Below are 23,826 nucleotides of genomic sequence, written 5' to 3'. Positions count from 1 at the left end.
GAAGAAAATAAAAGCAATATTTCTATAATCTTCTGGTGGGAAAGAGCCTTCAGAGCCTGATGCCACAAGCAGAGCCTTTGATATATTCCACCATCTTGTCTGTGACACCAGCTTAGCACTGATTCATGCCGAGCGTAAGATGAAGAGTTTTCCATATATTGTCTGATTTAAAGCCCACAGTCCTGTGAGGATGATATTACTATCCCTCCCTCATAGATGAAGGAGATCAGTGTAAGGCCCCAGCGGCCAAACCGAAAGCAGAAGGCAGTTTCACCCGACTGCAAAGCTGGTGCTCCCTCCTCCACTCTTTTGTCTTGTCTCCTTAGAGACAAAAACACTGGAAATATTCGAAACACTGAAATTCAATGAAAGCCAGTATTTCTTTACCATAAAGAGTTTTTGTTTGTTTGTTTCGAAGTGGTGGGGTTTGGCCATGCTGTGCAGCTTGCAGGATCTTAGTCCCTTGACAAGGGATTGAACCTCGGGCCACAGCAGTGAAAGAGCCACGCCCTAACCAGTGGACCACCAGGGAACTCCCAAGAGTTTTGTAAGTCAACAAGAAGAAGACAAACAGTCCAGGGGAAAAGGGGGCGAGGGCTGTGAAGAGTAGGAGGTGTGTTGACAGTCTGCCACCATATCTGCCTGTCGTCTCCTCATGGCTCATGTGGGGTGGGTTTTGTTAGCCAGGCCTTTGTCACCTCGTGACGTAAAAATCACCTCTAAGATTTTCTTCAAGTACTTTTATAATCTGTCCAGAATTTGTTGTATTTGTTTGTTCGTGTGGTTGAGGTAGGGGATCTAACTTTTTCCCCCTACATGAAGATCTGATTCTTTTCAAATCTTTCACTGAATGGTTTATTCTTTCTTCCCTGGTCTACTATGCTATCTTCATCTGGATGCTGTTCTGTGATCCAGTTATCTTGTCCTGTACCAGTACTGATATCACACTGCTTAATTCCAGTTGCTCTATAACATATTTTATTTCTGGTAGGGCAAGGTCCTACTCTTTGACCTTCTTTGGCATACATCTCATAACTATTCTCACATATATTCTCTACCAAATGTCAGCTGGCCAGGTTTATTTAAAAATTATTTTGGTTATAAAATGGATTGCATTGAATTTTTAGTTTCATTTGAAGAGAATTGACCTCTTTACAACATTCTAGGAGGATGGTATCTCATGCCATGTAAGTACTTCTTAATGTGCTTCAAAAAAGGTTTAATATTTTCATCACATAGGTCTTACAAATTTGTGGCTAAATTTATTCCTAGGTGCTTTATGCATTTTTATTGATATAGTAAATGGGATGTTTCTTCTGTTTTTTAGTTAGTTAGTTGTGTTATATGGGAAAGCTATTGAGGCTAATATGTTGATCTCTTGATTTTGTATGGAGCCATCTTACTCATGTTACTTCCAGTAAAATTTCAGTTGATTCTTTTGGTCTTTTTGGGTCCCTTGTTTCATATGCAGATATGTTTGTCTCTTCTTTCCAATACTTCGTTTTTCTTATCGTACTGATTAAGACCTCCTCCACAATGCTCAATAGTAGCAGTAATGATTGGGCATCCTACTCTTGTTCTTGACTTTAAAACAATGCTTAGGTTTCTGCCAGATACTTTTATTTTCTTTTCCTACTTCTAAGAGTTTTTATTAGGAATTATCTGTTGAACGTTATCTAAAACAGTCAATAAAATATATCGCCAGCTGCATGCAAGACCCTAAGTTAGGTACTGTGGAAGAGTCAAAGGATTCTTAAACAGGGTAGAATTCCTTTCCTTGAAAGAGTTAACATCTTACTGGATAGATCAGATTTAAAGTAAAAAGGAATGAATAAGGATTTGGAAATAGTTGTAATGGATAATCATGATCCTGTTTTCTTTCAAAACAGATTTCTTCTCATAGAATTGCAAAAGAGGAAGATAGAAAAAGATGCAGAAGGTAAATATTGGTCTTTGAAAGCAGAATTTTATAACTAGAGGAGAACTTAGAGCTCATCTATTTCAGTTTCCTCACCAAAGGCAGGAAGAACGTTTAATTACCCTAATGGTTTACCCTAGTTTATTTATCAGCAGAATTAGCTCCCCAGCCCAAGCTGAGTTAGAACAGGACTGGCACACATTCATCTGCTCTCACTAGTCCTTTAAGGAAAGAGGGTGGACGGGGAGAGGTTTTGGTTGTACCTGTTCCTGCTGGGCTGATGCCTGGCTCCCAGGCATCAGGCCAGGCCAGAGGCCTTCTAGGAGGCTCTGGGGTAGGGAGGGCCACATGGTTGGGGATTTAGGGGCTGGCCTCACTCAAAGCTGACGAAAGGTAGAACATATGAGTCCCTCCTGGAAAGTGGCAAGAAAACTTCCCTTCTCATCCTACTGTTTTTCAGGCCCCTACTCTCTCTTCCCTTTATCCAAACCTCATAGAATTTTAACCGGGAGAAACTTTAGACACTAGTTTGTCTCTTCCTTTTGTAATAAGGAACTGGAGAAAGAGAAAGGGAAACTATCTTGCCCCATGGTCATACTGCTAGTGATTACCAAGAAGAAGATGGTCCCTTTCCACTGAGGACTTCTCCACTGATCACACACTGTGCTTGGGCTGTGAGCTACGTTTTATGTCACAGTCGAGTAGACACATACTATATGGACATAAGTAGTTTCTGAAACAAACTTATTGTGCACTGTGATTTTTTTCTCTTCTATTTGTATTCGAAAAGAGTATTTTGTGCTTCCCTGCTGGTCGTGGCCTTTAAACGGATTCCACAATTCACTGACACCTGAGTGACAGCCTGCAGAGTGAAAGTCAGAGAGCTATAGATGACTTTGCTCGTTGGGTTCAGGTGTTTACTTGGTGTGATTCAACTTATAGGATAGAGCAGCCAGGAAAATAAAATCGCCTTCTCCCCACACCCACACCCCCAGCAAATGCTGCATGTGCGACTAAGTCCGAAGCGGACTGGTGTGAAGCGCGTCTAAGGGAGTAACAAGTTTCTGCCCAGTGCCGTTGTGCAGTGTTTTCACTGCACGAGGGCAGTTGGCCAAGGGCAAAGAAAGGTGAACGGGGCTGAAAATCCTGCCTATGCTCCATGCTAAGCCACATAGAAATGTCTCTCCAGAGACACTTGGGGTCCATTTTGGACAGACACAGAGAACTTCTGGAAGGCCAGCATGCATGCAATGATTTTCATGATCCCGGGTCTGTGGTGGTTTTGCTCATTGTGATTATGGACTGAGGTCCCCATTTAGTCCTAATGAAAGCAGAGATAGCACATTGTGAGAGAGATGAAAAGTGACATGTAACACTAACTGTGTGTGTTTTCCTCCAAGGGGCTTTTTTTTGATTTCTGCTGCGTAAGAGAAGCTCAGGGGAAAGTGAGAGTCAGGTAGATGTGAGGAGGATAAAGTACTGTGGCCAGAGAAAGCAGGGGAGATGCAGAATTAATATTTCCCTTTCTGTGTTCTAGGAGGGCTTTTTCGGGAGAAGGCGGCCACTTTGGCTTAGGGATATGTATAGGCCTCTCAGCGCCACACGCAAGGAAAACAAAAGCTACACGACAGGGAGTCTTCTGATGAGGATGAGATATTTCTGCATCCCAGCAGGAGGCCCAAACTCGTCATCCAGAGCTCACTGAGGAGGCTGAATCTTTACCTCATCAAGAGGCCCCTGCTCAGCATCCACAGACCCCTGAGGACGTTGAATCTTTTTCACCCCAGGCAGAGGCCCAGGCTCAGCATGCAGAGCCCGCTGAAGAGGTAGAACCACCTCCACTTCTGCAGGAGGCTCCATCTCAGCCTTCAGAGGCCCCTGAGGAACTAGAAACTTCAAGTCCTCAAGAGGCCCTTGCCCGGCCTTTGGAGACACTTAAGGAGGTTGTAGTTCGACTAGAAGCACATCATGGGGTAAATGAAGCTCAGCAGTCACACTTGTACAATGTCACTGTTAAATCTCTGGCTCTGGCACTTCCCATAAATCCACAGGTCACTAAAGAGGCTGAACCTTCTCCAGTCCAGCAGAAGACCCCATCGCAGCCTCCAGAGCTCATTAGGGAAGTTGTAGCTCAGTCTCCATTGTATCCCGAGGTGACAGTTCCAGCACAGAGCAGGATCATGCTGAGCATCCAACATCACCCAGTATCAAGAGCAGTGGTTCTCAACCAGGGTGATTTTGCACACAGGTGACATTTGGTAGTGTCTGGCGACAGTTTTGCTTGTCAGAACTGTATATGCTGCTGGCATCTAGTGGACAGAGACCAGAGATGCTACTAAACATCCAACAGTGTACAGGAGAGCCTCCCACAGCAAAGAATTATCCAGCCCAAAGTGTCAATAGTGCTGCCTAGCTAGGGAAATAAAGATGACTTAACACAAGTATTTAATGAGCATTTAGTATTTTGTATCTAATGCACCACATATATAATCATGAAAGTATAAATCATAATATCTCCCACAGTGAGATTTCTTTAGTGTATGGAAGGAGTAGTGATGTTATGTTTCATCATATATAAATTAGAATTATTGCCAAAGGATAAATGTTCTGAAAGAATATCTGTTTTTCTAATTCTTTTGCTTGTGTCTTTTTTTGTAGAAATCTTGGTTGCAATTTACTCCCAGAACTGAGCTTTGGAACGTTTCAGGCCTGGCATGGAATGCAGTTTTTACACAAGTTGTAAGTGAAATAGAAGATGAATACATGTAAACAACTGTGTGTAAAAACAATCATGCAGTTATTGGTTAGCTGGGTGTAAGTAAGCCCAGTATGAATTCTGGAAAGTATGTCTTGAGAGCCATTTATTTTTTTTTTTTCAAATGAGGAAACTAAGGTACAAAGAGGCCAAGAGACTTGTTTAACTCATATATATGAAAGGCTCTACTTTCCATAGTACTGATCTTTGGCATGGTCAATTAAAGGCCCCGAACCAAAACACTCAGATTAGCATTGTCATGGAATCCCACTCCATGGATGCCTCTCCAATATGCGAATGGTCCAGGCACTTCCACTTTTGAATTTCACTTTGATTCCTTTTCATGTGCAAAGTTCCTAACTGCTTAAAATGTATGCAACACAGAGCTGCAGAGAACTAAGTTTAGCAGGGTGTGGTTCAGTGGGTGTGGGTGCTTCCCCAACCATCATTAGCTCTTTTAAATGGTAAAGCAGAAAGAATTCCTGAACACCCACCACAGGGCTCTCCCCAGCCACCCAGAACATTATTTTTCAAAAAAGCATATATTGCTGAAGTGAATTATCTGTGGCCAATAGGAACCTTTGAGGTATGGAAAAAGACGTCGTTTGTGTTCAGCTGTAGTGTGAAAAATATAAAGAAAAGACTTTGCTGCGGCCTAATTCAATATATTTTCTTTGCTGACTACTCTTCAATAAGAAGTGTGGGTTTTACACCCCTTCAGCTCAAAACTTCTCTGATTTCTCATGACACAAGGAAATGATAGTGGGTACGTTCAATGGCCCGAAGGCGATTTTAGACTCAAGGTAAAGAGCTCTTCTACACCTGGCTTTGGAAAAGACTCTCTTACCTGTCTTATGGTTCAGAAATCCAGTTTCACACAGTTCCCACATTTTGGGTTAATGAAGGTGTTGAGGCTGTGTCTGGAGCTGGATTAACAATTCCTGCAGATGCCTATCTTTAGCGGCCTCCTTCCTTTCCCTTGTTAGTTTGCTGACGCCTACCTTGGGGAGAGAGCACCAAGGGTCGGTTTTTCTTTTGTTAGCACACCGGAGAGCAGGCTCGTGAGGTCCCTTCACCAGGAGGTTTTAGTAGCGTCAGTACAACGTCTTAAACTCACCACCTTTCCTAAACATCCTAGAACACCAAGAGTTCCTTATAAGAATCAGAGTTTCACTAGAGTTATGTAGGCAACACAGGACAATACATTGTGGAAATAAATAAATAAATCACAGTTTAAAAATTAATGAATTCATTCCAAAACATTCACTGAGTGCCTTGCCCACTGTCTGTGAACACTGTACTAAGTGCTGGGGATACAAAGACGCATAGGGCAGGGACTTTGTCCTCAAGAAGCTTTCATACTGGAAGGAGAAATATGGATGTTGATTGGAAAACATATATGAGAGCCATTCTAGCATCTATGCAGCAGGGTAACAAGGTGAGGGAGGGGGGTGATGAAGTAGCAAATGGGTGGTAGGTTAGAAAAGATTTGTAATGGAAGAGGCACCAACTTGTTCCTTTGGAATTTGTGCTCCTCTTAAATGACAGAAAAAGGTAGTGAAAGAATCAGAGCTATCTGGTGTTGTAAATAAATTAGTACTGTACTCCGAAAACTCATTCACAGTTACTTTCAAAAGATTGTCACAGTATAGTAAGTCTTTGTTTCGGACTAAGTCTTTCTAATAGACAAAGCTAATTTGCTTCAGGATACATTTGCCATGGTGAGATACAAACTTTATTGCATCTCTTACCAAAGGCAAGCCACCAAGGGAAGATGCCACCCTCGAGTTAAATCATTTTACTACCTATAATGACATATTACTGGGGTGTTTATAAGTTGCCTGCATTAAATAAGTTTGGAAAAGGGCCTCAGCTGAGGTGGACTTATCATGAATTCAATGAACCTTAGGCTTCAGGGCTCCTCACTTGCATAGGTCCCTTCCAAAGTCTTGAGAGGGGTCCTAGCGATGTTTCTATTTATAACTTTGCATATTTTTATTAGATAGGATTTCCCAAAGTAGATGAGGTTCAGGCCCCACAAAACCTTGATTCATCACCGGGTGTCAGGTAATTATAAGTCAAGAGGTTTCTTGAATGAAGCCTCTATGTTATTGAGAAATATCAGGTGAAGTAGTTAGCAGCGTGGTAGTCTATTTTAAATCCGAAATCTACCTCAAAGATGAGCCAAGAGCTTATTAAATTATAAAGTACCACTTTTTGAATGGTGGTAGTAATCATATCTCTTTCAGATAAAATCAGGAATGAAATATACTATGGAAAACCGGCAGTGGTTGATAATCCTAAATGTTAAGTATGCTTTTTTCTCTGACTGTAAAGTGTTTCTCCTTCATTCACCTATGCACGTCCAGACTGATGGCTTATTTTTAAAAATTCTTTTAGTCACTTCATTGGATCTAACAATACAAGCTCCATGATTTTAGAAACTGAAGGACTCTACAATGTAGAAAGGCTATATAACTTAACCAGACAGAGCACATTCACATGCTGGCTTGTCCGTGGTACATCAATATTGTACCAAGAACATAAGCACGAAGAGAGAATAAGAGGAAAATCAAAGCCTTATCCCTATTGAATTATTTACCCCATTGTTGAGAATATCAGTGCGGGAGGTGTGGCCACACTATGAAGGCAAATTGAGCTGCGGTCACAGAGCCGCCCTAATGCTCCCCCAGTCAGCTAGCATTGGTTTCCTTTACATAGCTATGTACACACAAAAGCTTACACACTTGAGGGTGTTGTCCTCACTTTTTGCTATGTACTAGAATCCTGGCAGCTTCTCAGATTTAGAAAGGCATAAACACTAAAAGCAAAAATAACTTGGGTCTGCCCTTTGGGGTGATTCAGGGTGGCTGTTTTATTTGTAATAGTTCAAAATTTTGAGATTGTCACACCTAGCAACTACTATACTTTTCTTCTCCCCACTGCATCTTATTCTTCCCACCTGTAGTATTTTCTCCCATTCCATAGGTTTATTCACTTTCTTGAAAGTGTCCTTTGAAGCACAAACTTTTTAGTTTTTATAAAATCCAATTCATCTATTTTTCCTTTGGTTGTTTGTGCTTCTGGTATCATATCTAAGAAACTGTTGTCTAAAGCAAGGTCATAAAGATTTACTCCTGTGTTTTCTTCTAAGAGTTTTATAGCCTTAGTGCTGACATTTGGATATTTGATCCATTTGGAGTTAATTTTCATATATGGTGTGAAGCTTCATTATTTTGTGTGTGGATGTACAGTTGTCCCAGCATCATTTGAAAAGACTGTTCTTTCCACATTGAATTGTTTTGGCACCCTTGTTGAAAATCAATAGACCATAAATATGAGGGTTTATTTCTATATTGTCAATTCTGTTCCATTGATTTACATGTCTGTTCTTATTCCAGTACCACACTGTGATTGCAGTAGCTTTGAACTGAGTTTTGAAACCAGGATGTGTGAGTCCTCCCACTTCGTTCTTTACCGACATTGTTTTGGTTATTCTGTTTCCTTGAATTGCCATAGGAATTTTAGAAACAGCTTGGCAATTTCTGGAAAGAAGTCAGCTGGGATTTTGATAGGAATTGCAATGGAACCATAGGTCGATTTGGGAAGTAGTGAAACTTTAATAAGATTATCTTCCAGTCCATGAATCCAGCATGTCTTTATACTTATTTAGATCTTCTTCAATTTCTTTCAACAGTTTTGTACTTTTCAGTGTGAATCTTGCACTTACTTGGTAAAATTTTCCCCTAAGTATTATATTTGTTTTGATGCTGTTCCACATGGAATTGTTTTCTAAATTCCATTTTTCGATTACTCATTGCTGGTGTGGAGAAATAATGTTGATCTTATATCCTACAACCTTGCTGAAGTCATTTATTAATGCTAACAGTTATTCTCCTAGATGCCCAGGAATATGTCTTGTGGTCTTCCAGTTTCCCAGGAATACATTGGAATATTGCAAAGTGTCTGTGGACATCTCATTCCTCAGCTTTTCTTTTAAAGCTTTGCGGTTGGGTTGTTTTTTGCCCCAAACTGTTATCCATTGCCTCATGCCACCGCCATGTTAAAATATTTGCTTGAAAATGTTTTCCAGAAATGCCACCTGAGCAGAGGCTTTTCTCACTAGACAGCCCTCAGTCAGGTCAAAGGCAAGCCTTTCAAGTGAGGTCTTCCAGGGGACCACCAGACATGTACAACAATGACAGTTCTTTGGGGATGAGGCTTTGAAGGACCTCCCAGTCCATGCTGCTCGTTCTGGTACCAGGGATGTGGGCTGTTTTTCAAGGCTACCACTGGCATGGAGACCAAAGGTCGAGGGCAAGTTCAAGCAACACAGATCTCGTTGTTCTTACAGAAATTAATTTGTTTTCCTTGAATAACTTGCTCCCCCATTTGCTGCCAGCGTGTTGGTTAAATTCCCAGAGTTCAGAAGACGTTGATTCTGACCATTTTTGCCAGTTTTGTTGTTGTTGTTATTGTTGCTTCCATGCGGGGATGAATTTTCAGATGTCCTTCCTCCATCATTTTTACTGATTTTCCTGCAATTTTTTAAAAAAAAATCTATAAAGTCTCAATGGCCATAGGCTAATTAAATATTTATCACGAGAGATGATTAAGGAAAAAATAAATAAAAAGAGAAATAAATAAATAAATAAAAAGAGAAAATATAGTTCTCATAGAGGCTTTCCCAGATGGGTAGATGAAGTTTGAAAAGGTATTTCTATATTTAGTGCTGTCAAAATTAAGGTTAAAGTAACAGATGTTTCAAAAAGAAAAAAACCCTTTTTTTTCATTCAGGTTAAACACAGGCTTTAGAGTCAGAACTGAGTACCAACTCCAGCTCTGCTTCTTACGAGCTTGATGACTTAAGACAAGTTATGTAACTTCTCTGTGCCTCAGTTTCCTCATTTGTACAATTGTGTAATATATATATCACATAAGGTTACTGTGAGGATGAAATGTTAAATGCTGATCACATATGCATGGCAACCCAAAAGATATTAGTTTTGATAATTATCTTTATAATATTCTGTAAAAGTACACTAATAATTCTTGAGTAGAGTTAACCTAAAGTCAGATATTCTCTTCTTTCTTCCTGCTTCTTTTCTGTTTTTTTTTCCCCCTTATTTGTTTTAAAGAACTAAGGGGGAAAAAAAGAAAGAAAGAAAGAACTATGAAGAAAATCTATTCCAACATTTTGGAATAAAATTTTGTTCCCCAAAATTAATTTGTTTATTTTATTGATATATAAACAAAATGTTATTTATTTATTCAGCAAACATTTATTAAATGCCTAGTAACTATTAGGCACTATGTCAGGCACAGGAATAATAATGACAATAAAGTGTGGTCCCTGCTCTCAAGTTGCTGACAATCTAGGAGAGTGACAAGTAAACAGTTGATTACATACACAGTAACAAAGGCTATGGCACCAGGATACACACGGGACTATGTGATGGGAGTATGGCTTTCACCAGTTCCTCTTGGATTTCTCTCTTCTTTGGCTCCAGAACCAAGGAATTAGCCTTATTTTTGTCTTTAGCTGGGTAGTTTAAATCATGAAATTTTTCAAACTTTGTAGAGATGAAAGAAAAACACCTTGAATTATGGAGGACACTAGAAACAGTACTTTTTTACAGAGCAAGGGCTTCCTACCAGCATAGTCACTTCGAGGGTTTTTAACGTGAAAAGTACTTTGGCATATTTTTTCTTTGCTAGCCACTTTTTTTCTATTTTATTGTTTGTTTGTTTGTTTCTCTTCTCCACTTTATCATCTAGAGACCTGGGTAGTTCCCAGTGAAAGAGTGTTTTACAGATTCTAAGGGAGATTTATAGGTAAAGACAGAAAATGATTTTTTTTAACCTTCAAGTTCCATACGCAAAAAAAATGACTATAAACTTTCATGGAAGTAATTGAAAATGCAGATAATTTTAATTCCATTCCATTTTTCAGAATTCTCAATCGTAATCCTTTGCCAACAGTGGAAGATTCTTGTCTTTTTAAAGTGCCAGCATTAAACTCTTTGTAAGTATTGTAACAGTTTCATGGCTCATGAGATAATTTCTGCTCCTTTTGACTTTCGTCAAAAATTGAGTACTTTGGCTAAACAGTCATAATTTAGATTTTAACTGGGTTATTGAAAATAAGAGTTATTGGCAAAGAAAAGGATTAAGAAAGAATATATATGGGTAAGAGAGCCAGCAGAGGATGAGAACAGTGTTGAAGAACACATATAGGTATGGAACATGAAGATGCATATAGGAATAGTATTTATCCAAGAAAGCAAAAAGGAATAAGGGGTACATTATTTTTTTAAAAAAGAGTGATCAAAAGAGGTAGACGCAATTGAAAATGAGAAGTGAGGCTAATAGAAAATGATTGTACTGTTCAGCACCAAGGTCATTAATTTGATGATGCAAATTTAAATTTCTTCCAAAAGAGCTCTTTGGAATTATCATCTATGGCAAGTAAGAAGCCAAAGTGGAAGTAATCCCATGTTACGTATCTTTTTCAGTTTAGAAATTTTGTCTTTGGGTTTTATATCATGCATGTTTGGGCTTCTCCTTCAGAGACATGGGAACAGCACAAGTGTCACTTACAGCAATTGAAAGCATCCTCATGATGACCCTTGAATTGGAAACACTGTAAGTTGATTTTTCTTACATTGATTTTCACTCAATTGTATTTTTAGGTTTGTTTGATTATCTTCTTAAGTCAGGTTTATTTATGTATAATTTTCATTTAACAAACTTCACTCTTTTTAAATATACAGTGTGATGTGTTTTGACAAACGTATAGTTCTGTAGCCACCACCACATTTGAGGTCAAGAAAACTTCTGCACTCCCAAGAGACCCCCCATGTCCCTCTGTAGTCAATCCATCCTCCTGTCACTACCAGCCCCTGGCAACCACCAATCTGATTTTTGTCCGTATAATGTTGCCTTTTCCAGAATATTTGATAAATGAAATCATGTGGTATGTAGCTTTTTGTTTTTGGCTTCTTTCACTTAGCCAGTCTCTTTGGAGATTCATCTGTTTTGTTGCACCTGTCAGTAGCTCATTCCTTTTGAGCGCTGAGCAGTATTCTAGTTGTGTGGATACGCAGTCATCGTTTGATGCACATTTGAGTTTCTTCTTGTTTTTTGGCTATTATGAACAAAGCCTCTGAAAACACTCACATGTGTGTGTGAACATATGTCTTGTGTGAGCATATGTTTTCATTTCTTTGGGGTAAAATACCTCAGGGTGGGATTGCTTCATCATATGCTAAGTGCCTATTGAACTTTTTAAGAAACTGCTGAACTGTTTTCTAAAGTGCCTGTGCCATGTTGCTTTCCCACAAGCAGTCTATGAGAGTTGCAGATGCTCTACCTCTTCACCTGATCCTTATATTTGTTTTTAAAAAAATTTAGCCTTTCTAGTAGGTGTGTAGTTGAATCTCGTGGTTTTTGCCACATTTTGCATTTCTGTAATAGCTGATGATGTTGAGTGTCTATTCATGTGCAAATATCCTTTTAAATGAAGTGTCTGTTCAAATCCATTTTTTAATTGGATATTTGCATTGAGATTTAACAGTGCTTTATATAAAAAGCAATGGAAATAGTCCTTGCTCTCAGGTATGTGTTTAGTAAATATCTTCTCCCAGATTGTGACTTATCTTCATTATATTAAAGTGTCTCTGAAAACTAGAAGTGTTAAATTTTTGATGAACTCTAATTTAGCAATTTTTCTTAATTTTTCATATTTATTTAATTTATTTATTTGGTTGTGCTGGGTCTTAGTTGCGGCAGATGGGCCCCTTAGTTGCGGCTCATGGGCTTCTTAGATCTGGCATGCGAACTCATAGTTGAGGCATGCATGTGGGACCTAGTTCCCTGACCAGGGATCGAACCCGGGCCCCCAGCATTGGGAACTTGGAGTCTTAACCACCACGGAAGTCCCTTAGCAATTTTTCTTAGATGGTTTTTGCTTTTTTGTGTCTTAATCTAAGAAATCTTTCTCTGAGACCCCACTGTCTAACCCCAAATCACAAAGATTTTCTCCTACGTATTCTTCCAGACGTTGTATAGCTCCATTTAGGTCTATGATTCATTTTGAGTTAATTTTCATATACGTTGTGAGGGAAGGGTCAAGTTTTATTTTTTTGCAGTTTAAAAAACTATTTCTGTAGGACCCTATTGTGACAGTTTATTACACAACGTACTGCACCTTAAACTGTGCCATCCCCCCTCCCATATGGCAAGCTAATAGAAACATTCTGTTACCACAAGGCTAGTTGAGGGGATTGCGTGAGATTAGTATGCGGAAACGGCCCTGCATTTAGCAGTCTGTTCCAACCGTCTTTGTCAGGTCACCTGACAAATGACTGTCTTCACCGTGCCGTCACGCATTGGTCACTGCTCTAGCCTCATCTTCCTCAGCGTCCCACAGCATCAGCCACAATTGCGATCCCTCTCTTGTCAGCTACATGCCCTCCTCTCTGGATATTAAAAATTATTTCCCTGTTTAACGACAATACTGTTAATACACAATATTGAAGACATTAAATTCTTACACAATAATATTACCTAATAAAGTGTTGCTATTCAAATTTCCCCCATTGTCTCTCTTATATAATATCATTTCTTTTAACAGCTTTTTGAGGTACAATTGACATGCAGTAATCTGTGTTCACACACTCACATACATACACACCATGAAGACATCACGAAAATCAAAATGTCCATCACCTCAGAAAGTTTCTTAATGTCTCTTTGTAATCCTTCCCATCGTTCCTTGCACTTCCCAATCGCCATGCAACCATTGATCTGCTTTCTGTTTGCATTTTCTAGAATTTTATATAAATGGAATCATACAGTGTATACTTTTTTCTAACTGGCTTCTAACTCAGCATAATTATTTTAATCTTCATCCATATTGTTGTATATATCAGTAATTCATTTCTGTTTATTGCTGAATAGCATTCCTTTATATGGATGTACCACCATTTATGTATTGACCATTGATGGACATTTGAGTTGTTTGAGTCTTTGTCTATTACAGATAAAGTTGCTATGACTATTTGTGTACAAGTCTTGTATGGATGTTTACTTCCATTTCTCCTGGGTAAATGCCTGCCTGTAGAATGGCTGCATCATTGGTAAGTGTATGTTTAAGTTTTTTAAAAATACCTATTTTCCATAGTGGTTTGATCATTTTACATCTCTACCAGCAGTGTATGCGAGCTGCATTTTCTTCACGTTGTGGCCAACATTTGCTATGCTCAGTATTTTTAATTTTAGATAGTTTAATAGGTGTGTAGTTGTATCTCACTGTAGCATCCCTAATGATTAATCATGTCAAACATCTTTTCATATGCTTATTTTCCATCTGTATATCTTTGAATCTTTTATTTATATTTTTCTGGAGTTCTGAGAGTTCTTTATATATTCTGGAAATTAGTCCTTTATCCAATAGGTAAGTTGCTAGGTATTTTCTCCCATTCTGTGACTCATCTTTTCGTTCTCTCAGGAGTGTCTTTTGCAGGGCAGAAATTCTTAATTTCGATGGTGTCTAATTTATCTGTTTTTTTTCTTTTATGCATTATGCTTTTGGTGTTGTATCTAAGAAATCTTGCCGAACTCAAGGTCATAAAATTTTTCACCTGTTTTGTTCTAGATGTTTTATAGTTTTATGTTTTACATTTAGATCTTTGAACCAATTTGAGTTCATTTCTGTATATGGTTTAGATGGAAGTTCCTTTTTTTTTCCTTTTTGCACCTGGATATTCAGTTGTTCCAGCATCATTTGTTGAAAAGACTATCATTTCTCCACTGAAATGCCTTTGAACCTGACAGTCAGTTCTCCACCTCTCTCTACTTCAGAACTTTGTATTCTGTTCCTTTGGTCTTTTTGTCTCTCTTTACACTACTATCACAATGTCTTGAAGGTGTAGCTTCATAATCCTTGAAATCAGTTACTGTTAGTTCTTCAACTTTGTTCTTTCTCAAAGTTGTTTTAGTGATTCTAAATTTTATTTCCATATGAATTTTAGAATTAGCTTGTCAATGTCTATAGAAAAGCCTACTGGGGTTTTGATGTATAAATCGATTTGGGGAGAATTGATGTCTCAACAATATTGAATCTTCTGATCCATGGATACTTTATATCTCTCCATTTAGTTAGGTCTTTCTTAATTTCCCCCGGCAATATTTTACAGTTTTCAGGGTGCAAGTCTTTTGTCAGACTTATTCTAAGTATTTTATATGTTTGATTCTTTTATAAGTAGCATTTTAAAACTTTGATCTCTGATTGTTTGTTGAGACAAATTCATCTTTTTGTATGTGGATCTTGTACCCTGCAAACTTGATAAACTCATTTATTAGTTCCAGTAGCATTTTCGTAGCTTCTATCAGGTTTTCTACATAATCATGTTATCTGCAAATAAAGATAGTTTTACTTCTTCCTTTGCATTCTGAATATCTCTTTTCTTTTTGTTGCCCTATTGCACTGGCTAGAACCTTCAGTGCAAGGTCAAATAGAAGCAATGAGAGCAGATATCCTTGCCTTGTTCCTGATCCTGGTGAGAAAGTACTTTGTCCTTCACCATTAAGTATGATGTTAGGTTTTTTGTAGAAGTCATTTATCAAGTTGAGGAAGTCTCCTTCCATTCCTAGTCTACTGAGGGCTGTTTTTTTTTTCTTTAATCAGGAATGTATGTTAGATGTTTTCATTCTTTTCCTGCATCCATTGCAGTGATTATATGATTTTTCCCTTCTTTTCTTAATTTGTTTATTTATTTTTGGTTGAATTGGGTTTTCATTGTTGTATGTATCCAGTATTCTTAATCTTTTATGTAGATCCATATTCCAATCTGGTGTCATTTTCCTTCTGCTTAAAAATACTTCTTTTAACATTTCTTATTGTGAAAGTCTACTAGCAATGAATTCTTTCAGCTTCTGTATGTCTGAGATAGTCTTTATTTTGCTTTTGTTTTGACAGATGTGGGTATAAAATTCTAGCTTGATAGAATTCAATTCACTACTTTAAAGATGTTATTCCACTGAGTTCTCGTTTATGATTTTTCAAGCAAGAATTCTGCTGTCATTGTTATCTTTGTTCCTCTGTACGTAGTGTATAATTTTTTCCTCTGGCTCCTTTTAAATTCTTCTCTTTATTGCTGGTTTAGAGCAATTCGATTATTTTCTGTGCCTTGGTGTAGTTCTGTCCATGTTTCTTCTGCTTAAAGTTCATTGATCTTCTTGACTTTGTGGGTTTATAGTGTTTACCAAGTTGGAAAAATTTTGGCTATGATTTCTTCAAATTTTTATATTTCTCCTCTCCTTCATGGACTCTAAGTACACATGTATTAGGCCACTTGAAGTTGTTGCACAAGTCACTGAGGCTCTATTCATTTTGTTGTTGTTTTGTTACTCCTTTTGTTTCATTTTGGATAGTTTCTGTTGCTATGCCTTAATGTTCACTGACCTTCTGCCGTGTCTAATTAGCCTTTAACCTCCTGCAATATCTTTTTCATTTAGACATTGTTTTTAATCTCTAGAAGCTCAATTTAGGTCTGTTTTACATTTTGCATGCCTGTACTTAACATTTTCAGGGTTTAGTCTGGGTGTTTTAACATATGAAATACAGTTATAATAACTTTTCTTCATGTATAATAACTTTTTAAAAGTTCTTTCCTGCCCATTCTAACATCTGTATCGATTATGGGTTATTGTTGATTGATTGCCTTTTCTCCTCAGTATGGGTCATATTTTCCTACTTCTTTGCATGCTTGCATGCAATTTTTCATATGATCCCAGATATTGTGAGTTTTAGTTTATTGTGTGTTATGTATATTTTTATTCCTGTAAAATGCCTGGGCTTTGTTTTGGGTGAAATTAGGTTACTCAAAACACTTTTATTCTTTTAGGTCTAGCTTTTAAGGTTCGTTGGGTAGGAGTCCAAGTAGCCTTTAGTCTGGAGCTCATCATTTGCAACTACTGAGACAAGTCCTTTCTGCGTATCATGAGGTTTTCCAGTCTGACTTGTAGGAACAGGTACTATTCCTACAACCCTGTGTGATATCCAGTTGTTCTTCTTATTAATCCTTTCATGTGGTTCTTTTCCTGGCATCAAGTTATTCCTCACACAAATGTACTGACCCATACTTTGTTGAATTCTCAAGAGCTCCCTCTGCATATCTCCAGAGTTCTTTGTCTGTGCACTTCTTTTCTCTCTGATACTCTGCTTTGTGAACTCTAGTTACCTTGGTTTTCCCAGACTCTTCTCTCCATTTCGTCTGTCAGGGAGCCCACTAGTCTCTGTCTGGACTTCTCTTCCCTGTACCATGACGTGGATACTCTCTCAGAGAAGTAAGGGCAATTATAGGGATCACTTCATTTATTTCCCATCTCCTCGGGAATCACTGAAATGTATTGCCTGAGGTTCCGTTTCTTGAAGACTGTTGTTTCATAGGTTCCATCTGATTTTTTCCTTGTTTCAGCTGGGAGGTTAAGTTGGCCCTTGTACTTCATCTTGGCCAGAAGCCAATAACATTCTTTAAGTCTGTTTTGTTTTGATACAGGATCCAATTAAAGATGAGGCATTGCATGTCATGTCTGTGTTTCGGTTAACCTAGAATTTTTCCCTACTATCTTTTTTTGGTCTTTTATGACATTGGCTTTTTTGAAGAGTCTAAGCCAGTTGTCTTGTAAATTGCCCCACAATCTGTATTTGTCTGTTTCCTCATTAGATTCAAAGTAAACATTTTGGGGAAGAATACTATATAGGTGATGTATTCTTCATACTTCATCCCTTGAGGTGGCCCAGTGCTAAGTTTGATCACTTGATTAAGGTGGTCTATTCCATATCTCTCCATTGTAAAGTTATTTTTCCCCTTGGTAATTGATAAATAATATGTGGGGTGATCCTTGGGATCAGTGAAGATCCTACTTTCAAACAACTCTTCACCCAACTGTGCATCAATGATAATCCTTGTCTGAATCGGTTATTACATTGATAGTTGCAAAATAACACTTTCCTAATTCTATCCTTCCTTTTGCATTTATTAGCTGACATTATTCTATAAAGAAGAGCTCCCCCACTTTTCATTTGGAGTATCATTATGAACTCATGTGCTTTTTTTTCAATTAACTGTGTTATACCTTATTATAATGATAATGTTATTCTTTGGAATGTTCCTTTTGTCCAGATTTGGTCAATGCGATCTCTGTTATTGTTTAGCCACATGATGCTTTTTTATTACTAGAATAATTTCTAATATATTACTCCTCACAAATAGGAACTGAGAAAGTGACTCCAGAATGTGCGGTCTTATTCATACTCTTCTTAGAAGTCTGCCTTCTTCGGGTGTACTCTCAACCCAAAGTGAGGCTTTCGGGTTGGAAGGAGATACTTCTGAATTAAACTGCAGTTCAATGTCACCCAATTCTAATCCCTATTCCCTTTTTTCTAGGCATATCATACCTACTGCCATCCTAATCCTTCTGTTGGGCACCTCTCTCCTCCTCGATATTTATTTCCAACAGTCAAGGGCAGCAATTGGCCAACCGGCCCCTATCCAGTTCTATAGTCCATATGCCCCAAGAACTCCTTTTTGCACTGGTCTGTGGTGGCCTTGGCCTACCTCTTCTACCTACTCAGGTAACTCTTTTACCACGAATTTAATGACCTGTGTTTCCATTTATAGGATCTTACCCAGCCGGAGGGCCTGCTGCCTCTGCCAATTTAAAAATACTATTGAGGTTGTCTGTGAGACAGTCAAGCTGCGTTGTGACAGTGAACGCCTGAGGGACGTCACACGTTGTGGTGAGTCTCAATTGCGGGATAATACATTTTTAATTTTTAACTTAATTTTTTATTTTTAATCAAGGATGATACATTTTAAAACTAATGATGTAATTACATTATTTTAATACATTCATTCAGAGTTCCAGCTCCCTAAATTTCTAAGAATTACCCCCTTGCTAAAAATCAGATTCTTGGTTACATTATTAAGCTAAGAATAGCTCAGTTACATTATTAGCTTCATAATGTAACTGATCTGCATATGTAAAGGAACCAGAGAAAGGAATGGAAGGGGGAAGGGAATTCACATTAATGGCCACATATCCTATGCTGCCCTCTGTGCAAATGAGAACTTATTCACATAGTACATCACAGTTTGTAAACTGATTTTATATACATTAGGTCTCAAGTACCCTTTGTCTTATAAGACAGGTGTAAATATAGTTTTGTTTATTTTGTTTGTTTCTGCAATTTTATGAAGAGTACAAGTGATGCTGTTTTAGGTCCTATCTGGAGCCTGAGAGTTTCTGGTTCCATAAGCAGAAGCTGCTACCAAGCCCTTCTAATGCATGGGAGAGCTAGTTATTTCTTTGACTGTCCAGCTCTGAACTTGCTCTGAATCGCAAGTTTTTCTATCCACAAAACACTCAGGGGCTTTCAACTATTTTTCTATATATTAGATTTATGGGCACTAACTTGATGACTTCCAAAATGTGCTTTCATGCCCAGGTAGCTTGAATACAGGTCTCTTTCAGTGATCTAGAGCACATCATAAATAATAACACTTTGCCACTTATATAAAGACAAAATGGCTGATTTTTCAACACAGTTTTTTTTTTTTTTTTTCCTTTGGCCACAAAGCTGGTGGGATCGTAGTTCTCCCACGAGGGATTGAACCCGGGCCACAGCAGGGAAAGTGCCGGGTCCTAACCACTAGACCACCTGGGAACTCCCCCAAACATTTTTTTTTACTAATTATATTACTCCCTTCTCCCCCAGAAGTGGGCAGAAAAGGCATTTTTACTCTCCTTTTACCGGTGAGGAAAAACAAGATCAGAGGTGTTAAGTGCTATGAACCTAGTGCCCCGATCTCCTGTCCCCAGTTTGGGGCTCTCAGCTAGCCTCTGCTCCTCCTTTCTCATGACCCTTCCCTCCTCCTTTGACCCTCACCAAAAATACTTTCAATCCTTTTGGAAGACAAGCCCAGCTACACAATGGTACACATTACCTTCACACAGTCAGAAGATTTGGATGGTTCCCCAAGTAGAGCTGGAAATATTAGAAGTAAAATGAATTGAAAGCAAAGTAGCCATCTGACAGAAGTTGCTTTTTCCCGTCTACATTTTAGGGCCTCAAGTATTATTCCATTGATTTGTTGAACATTCCACATGGGCATACAATCTGGCAAATCTCTTAACTTATACCCGAGATCCCTGCCCAAATTTTAGCAAAGAGCCAGGGCGGACATAGTGTTTTTTTCTGTATAGAGCCTTCTGTTATGGGGACTGGGATATATAGAAGCAGGGACTAAACAAAGGACTCAGTGGGTAGTTGGAGTAGGACATGTCCAGATGACGACCTGTTAGCGGCGGTTGTTGTCGTGGAGATCTGTGATAGCAGCAAGAACACAAGCACACTGAAGAGGTGGAGAGAGGAAGCCTCACACTCCTGTGCCTTTGAGGCAGGACAGGATGGGGTATATGAATGTGAGGAGTCACAGTAGGTCTGCAGAGAGTCCAGCTGATTAGGGGAATATTTGTCTTCCAGCCTTGGCTTTTCTTGAGTACTGGCCCCTGGGCACCAGTGGAGTAATCCTGAATATAGTTCCTATGTTTCACGCTACAGAATTTTCTGAGTAGATAGCCCCTTTTTCAAGAGAGACCTTTTTCACATTTTGTTGTTGCCAGTCATAGGCTTAAGTGTGGGTTTCTTTTTCTCCTAAGTAGCACTCAAACTTTGACTGATTCCTCATTTCTTTGGCTGTGGACTGACAAAAGGCTGTCCCATCAGTCTTCAGTGATGAAAAACAGTCCCTTCTCTTTTGACAGATGAAGAAACATCTATAGAGAATGCAGGAGGATCGTTGATGAAGTTGTTACTAGCCCAGCAGAAGAACAACAGCACCGAGCTGACTATTGAGTCAGAGAGGATGTCCTCACATAACAGTGCTGTCAGCTTGTCAGGCTTCATGAATGAGCAGCTGGACTTTCATAATAAAAGTGATATTATCAGTACACTAAATTACATACTGCCTTATATCTCAGAGGGAAATCTAGGAGATGTGGAATCAACATTATTACCATTCATTCAACTTCTTTTTTCAAATAAACAAGATGGACATATGCCGCTGGGCCTTTTGAAAAACAATACAAGGAGCCTTTCTGTTAAACCTGTACCCAACAATTCAACTAATAAAAACAAATTGAGGGAACTCCATTTTGTGGAAAATTTGTTAGATGCAGAAACTCAAGAAAAAATTGATGAGGTTAAAAAGGAAGAAAAACCTGCCACGCATACGCGTTCCAACCTTTTAAGTGCCATGTTTACACGCTACATCTTTCAAAAGAAATTAGAAACTGCCCAACCACAGAAAGACAGCCTAGCAAAGATTGAGAGTACAGAGGAAAAGCTGCTGAGAGTGAACAAGGTCCTCAAGGGGCATACAGAAAATGCACCTCAAAGCAGTGGGAGATGAGAGCGTCAGGAGGGAACAGAATGCCCAGCCATCTGTGGCGAGCACTGCCAAAGAATGAAAGCTCAGGAGGCCATCCCCAAGAAAGCTGAAACAGCTTCTCGTGGTGCAGAGGCCCAGGAAGCTGGTGGGAAAGTCCTCCAATGCAGAGTCTTCATTCCTAAAGGAACACAAGGCCGCAGGCTCCTCTTCCCTGAAACCGTACTTCAAGGGCAGGCCTTGTGCCTCCATCCCGCCAAAATCCCCATCTGAGGTTAAAAGCCAATCAAAAGACTTATCCAACGCTATTCATGTTTTCGAAGATGCAAAGGCAAGAGTTAGAAATATTAAGGACTTCGAATTAATCTCACATTCTGGAAAAAAAATACATCTTCCATAAAATTAGGTCTCATCGGGTCCACAGAAAACCCAAAGTTAAAAGGAGTCGAGGGGCTTCCCTGGTGGCACAGTGGTTGGGAGTCTGCCTGCCGATGCAGGAGACACGGGTTCGTGTCCTGGTCCGGGAAGATCCCACATGCCGTGGAGCGGCTGGGCCCATGAGCCATGGCCGCTGAGCCTGCGCGTCTGGAGCCTGTGCTCCGCAACGGGAGAGGCCACAACGGTGAGAGGCCTGTGTACCGCAAAAAAAAAAAAAAAAAAAAAAAAAAAAAAAGGTAGTCGAAAGTTCAGAAAGAAAAGTTCACTTGATAGAATGATGCTTGCAAGCCCTCCGTTCTCTGTCGTGAGGAGTCTCATAAATTCCCCTCCACGAGAGGCTGTTTCGTCTTCAGGAGAAGTGACTTCTCAGGAAAATCCTTTTCCAGAATTATTTTCTCTTTCAGACCCTTCTGCAGAAAACACTACTTCAGAAAACAATACTGCACAAAATGTTTCTGAAGCAATTATTTCTACAGGAAACGCTACTCTGCCAGGAGGAACCGGCCCTGGAAACACTAGCCATAGGAACGTCTCCACTGCACATTCTACTGTTGCTGCAGACAACAGTATGCCAGCTGTTCAACACAGCAACAAAACACAATGGGAGCACCACAACATGGTCACTGAATTATCCTCTAAGCCCACAGGCTTCACTTTCCCAGGGCTCGCATCCCCGGGTGATCAAGTTGAAACTCAGCTAAACCAGCAGCTCTGGTCCCTCATCCCCAACACTGACGTGCAAAGGCTCATTTCTCATGTTATCCAGACTTTGAAAATAGACTGCTCGGACACCCACATGCAGCTGGCCTGTGCCAACCCCATCTCTAGAACAGGCCTCCTGATGAAGCTCCTCAGCAAGCAGCAAGAAGTAAATGTGTCCAAAGCGGAATGGGATATGGACCAGTGGAAAGCTGACAACTATATCAGTGAGAGCACAGAAGCCCAGAGTGAGCAGAAAGAGCAGGAGTCAAGTGAGGTGAGGATAACCCCTGACACATGGGACTTGGACTTTTACTCAGTTTAGGACATGCCATTAACGTGCCCAAGCGGGAATACCACGGGCTCCTAGTCAGTATCTTATCTTCAGCCATGAAACGGGCTAAGACAGTGATCTCCAACTTTGCTCATTGAGAGAGTGTGTCACTATTCCTAGGGTAGACGCGAAAAGGACATAACACAAGATAAATAAATTGTAGATAAATTGTAGAAGAAAATGCTAATGATAAGACTAATAACATTCAATTTGACTTGTTCTTATAGAAGCTACTCGCCTGGAAGGATTGGGTTTCATAGTAGTTTAAGAAGAGTTAGCTATCGTTTAGAATAGGATTAAGAATCGTAAGTTTTCATCCCTTCTATCTCCTTGTTTTTAAAAATTGTTATATATTTTTTTAGCTCACAAAACAAGTTCCAGGTTATGACTATAACAACAAACTCATCTTGGCAGTATCTGTACCTGTAGTAGTGACGATTTGTGTTAGAATTCTCTGTCTCATTGAGGTAAGGACAATAATTAATTCAGATTCAGAACCCAGAAACTGAGAATCAAATCCACCTTTCCTCCTGCTACTACTTGATTCTTCCCTTTAGCCATGAGGACTGACATACACTTTGTTCTTTTAATGAAAAGTATATTCCCAGGATGTTTTTTTTTGTGGTTTTTTTTTTTTTTTTTTTTTTTTTGGCTGCGTTGGGTCTTCATTGCGGTGCGTGGGCTTCTTACTGAGGTGGCGTCTCTCGTTGTGGAGTACGGGCTGTAGATGCACGGGCTCAGGAGTTGTGGCACAATGACTTAGTTGCTCCGCAGCATGTGGGACCTCCCCAGACCAGGGATCGAACCTGTGTGCCCTGTGCTGGCAGGCGGATCCTTAACCATTGCACCACCAGGGAAGTCCCCACAGGGTTTTTAAAAGGAACTTCACTCCCAGGAGATCCCTATGGAATTGGATCCCTGATAACAAGCTATTGGACTGTTTTGACACGTGAAGTTTATAAGAAGGCCAGAGTTGACATGATAGTAAATTTTCTTCAACCCAACAAAGTATGCTGATTTGATGTACTCACCAGTCACTCTCATTCTACTGTTGATTTCTTTCCTTCTTGGCTGAAGTGATGAGAGATATAGGATCTCCATACTCAAGGAGCTATCAGTCACCCTGGGAGGGCTAAAAGGGCATGCCTAAAAGACAAAAGTGTGATCTCGTCAATTCCTCAGGTTTACTTAGCAGCTTTCTTCTCCGGTGTATTAGGAATTGTGT

At 39.4% G+C, this 23,826-nt stretch overlaps 1 protein-coding gene across 1 annotated transcript; it reads left to right on the top strand.

The window, feature by feature from the left end:
- Positions 1–4,576: 4,576 nt before the first annotated feature.
- LOC309798026 (leucine-rich repeat-containing protein 37B-like) lies at positions 4,577–22,373 on the top strand (the record flags this gene model as incomplete). Its single annotated transcript, XM_088845591.1, has 5 exons — positions 4,577–4,657; positions 10,627–10,698; positions 11,244–11,298; positions 18,369–18,434; positions 22,251–22,373. Coding segments are annotated over 5 exons (397 nt in total), but the record flags the coding sequence as incomplete, so codon positions are not given.
- Between the last annotated feature and the right edge of the window lie 1,453 nt (positions 22,374–23,826).

Source organism: Mesoplodon mirus (assembly GCF_964341445.2).
Source record: "Mesoplodon mirus genome assembly, contig: HAP1_SCAFFOLD_1425, whole genome shotgun sequence".
Lineage (NCBI taxonomy): Eukaryota > Metazoa > Chordata > Mammalia > Artiodactyla > Ziphiidae > Mesoplodon > Mesoplodon mirus.
Note: the sequence above shows the minus strand (reverse complement) of the source record. Positions and strands in the feature narration are given on the sequence as shown.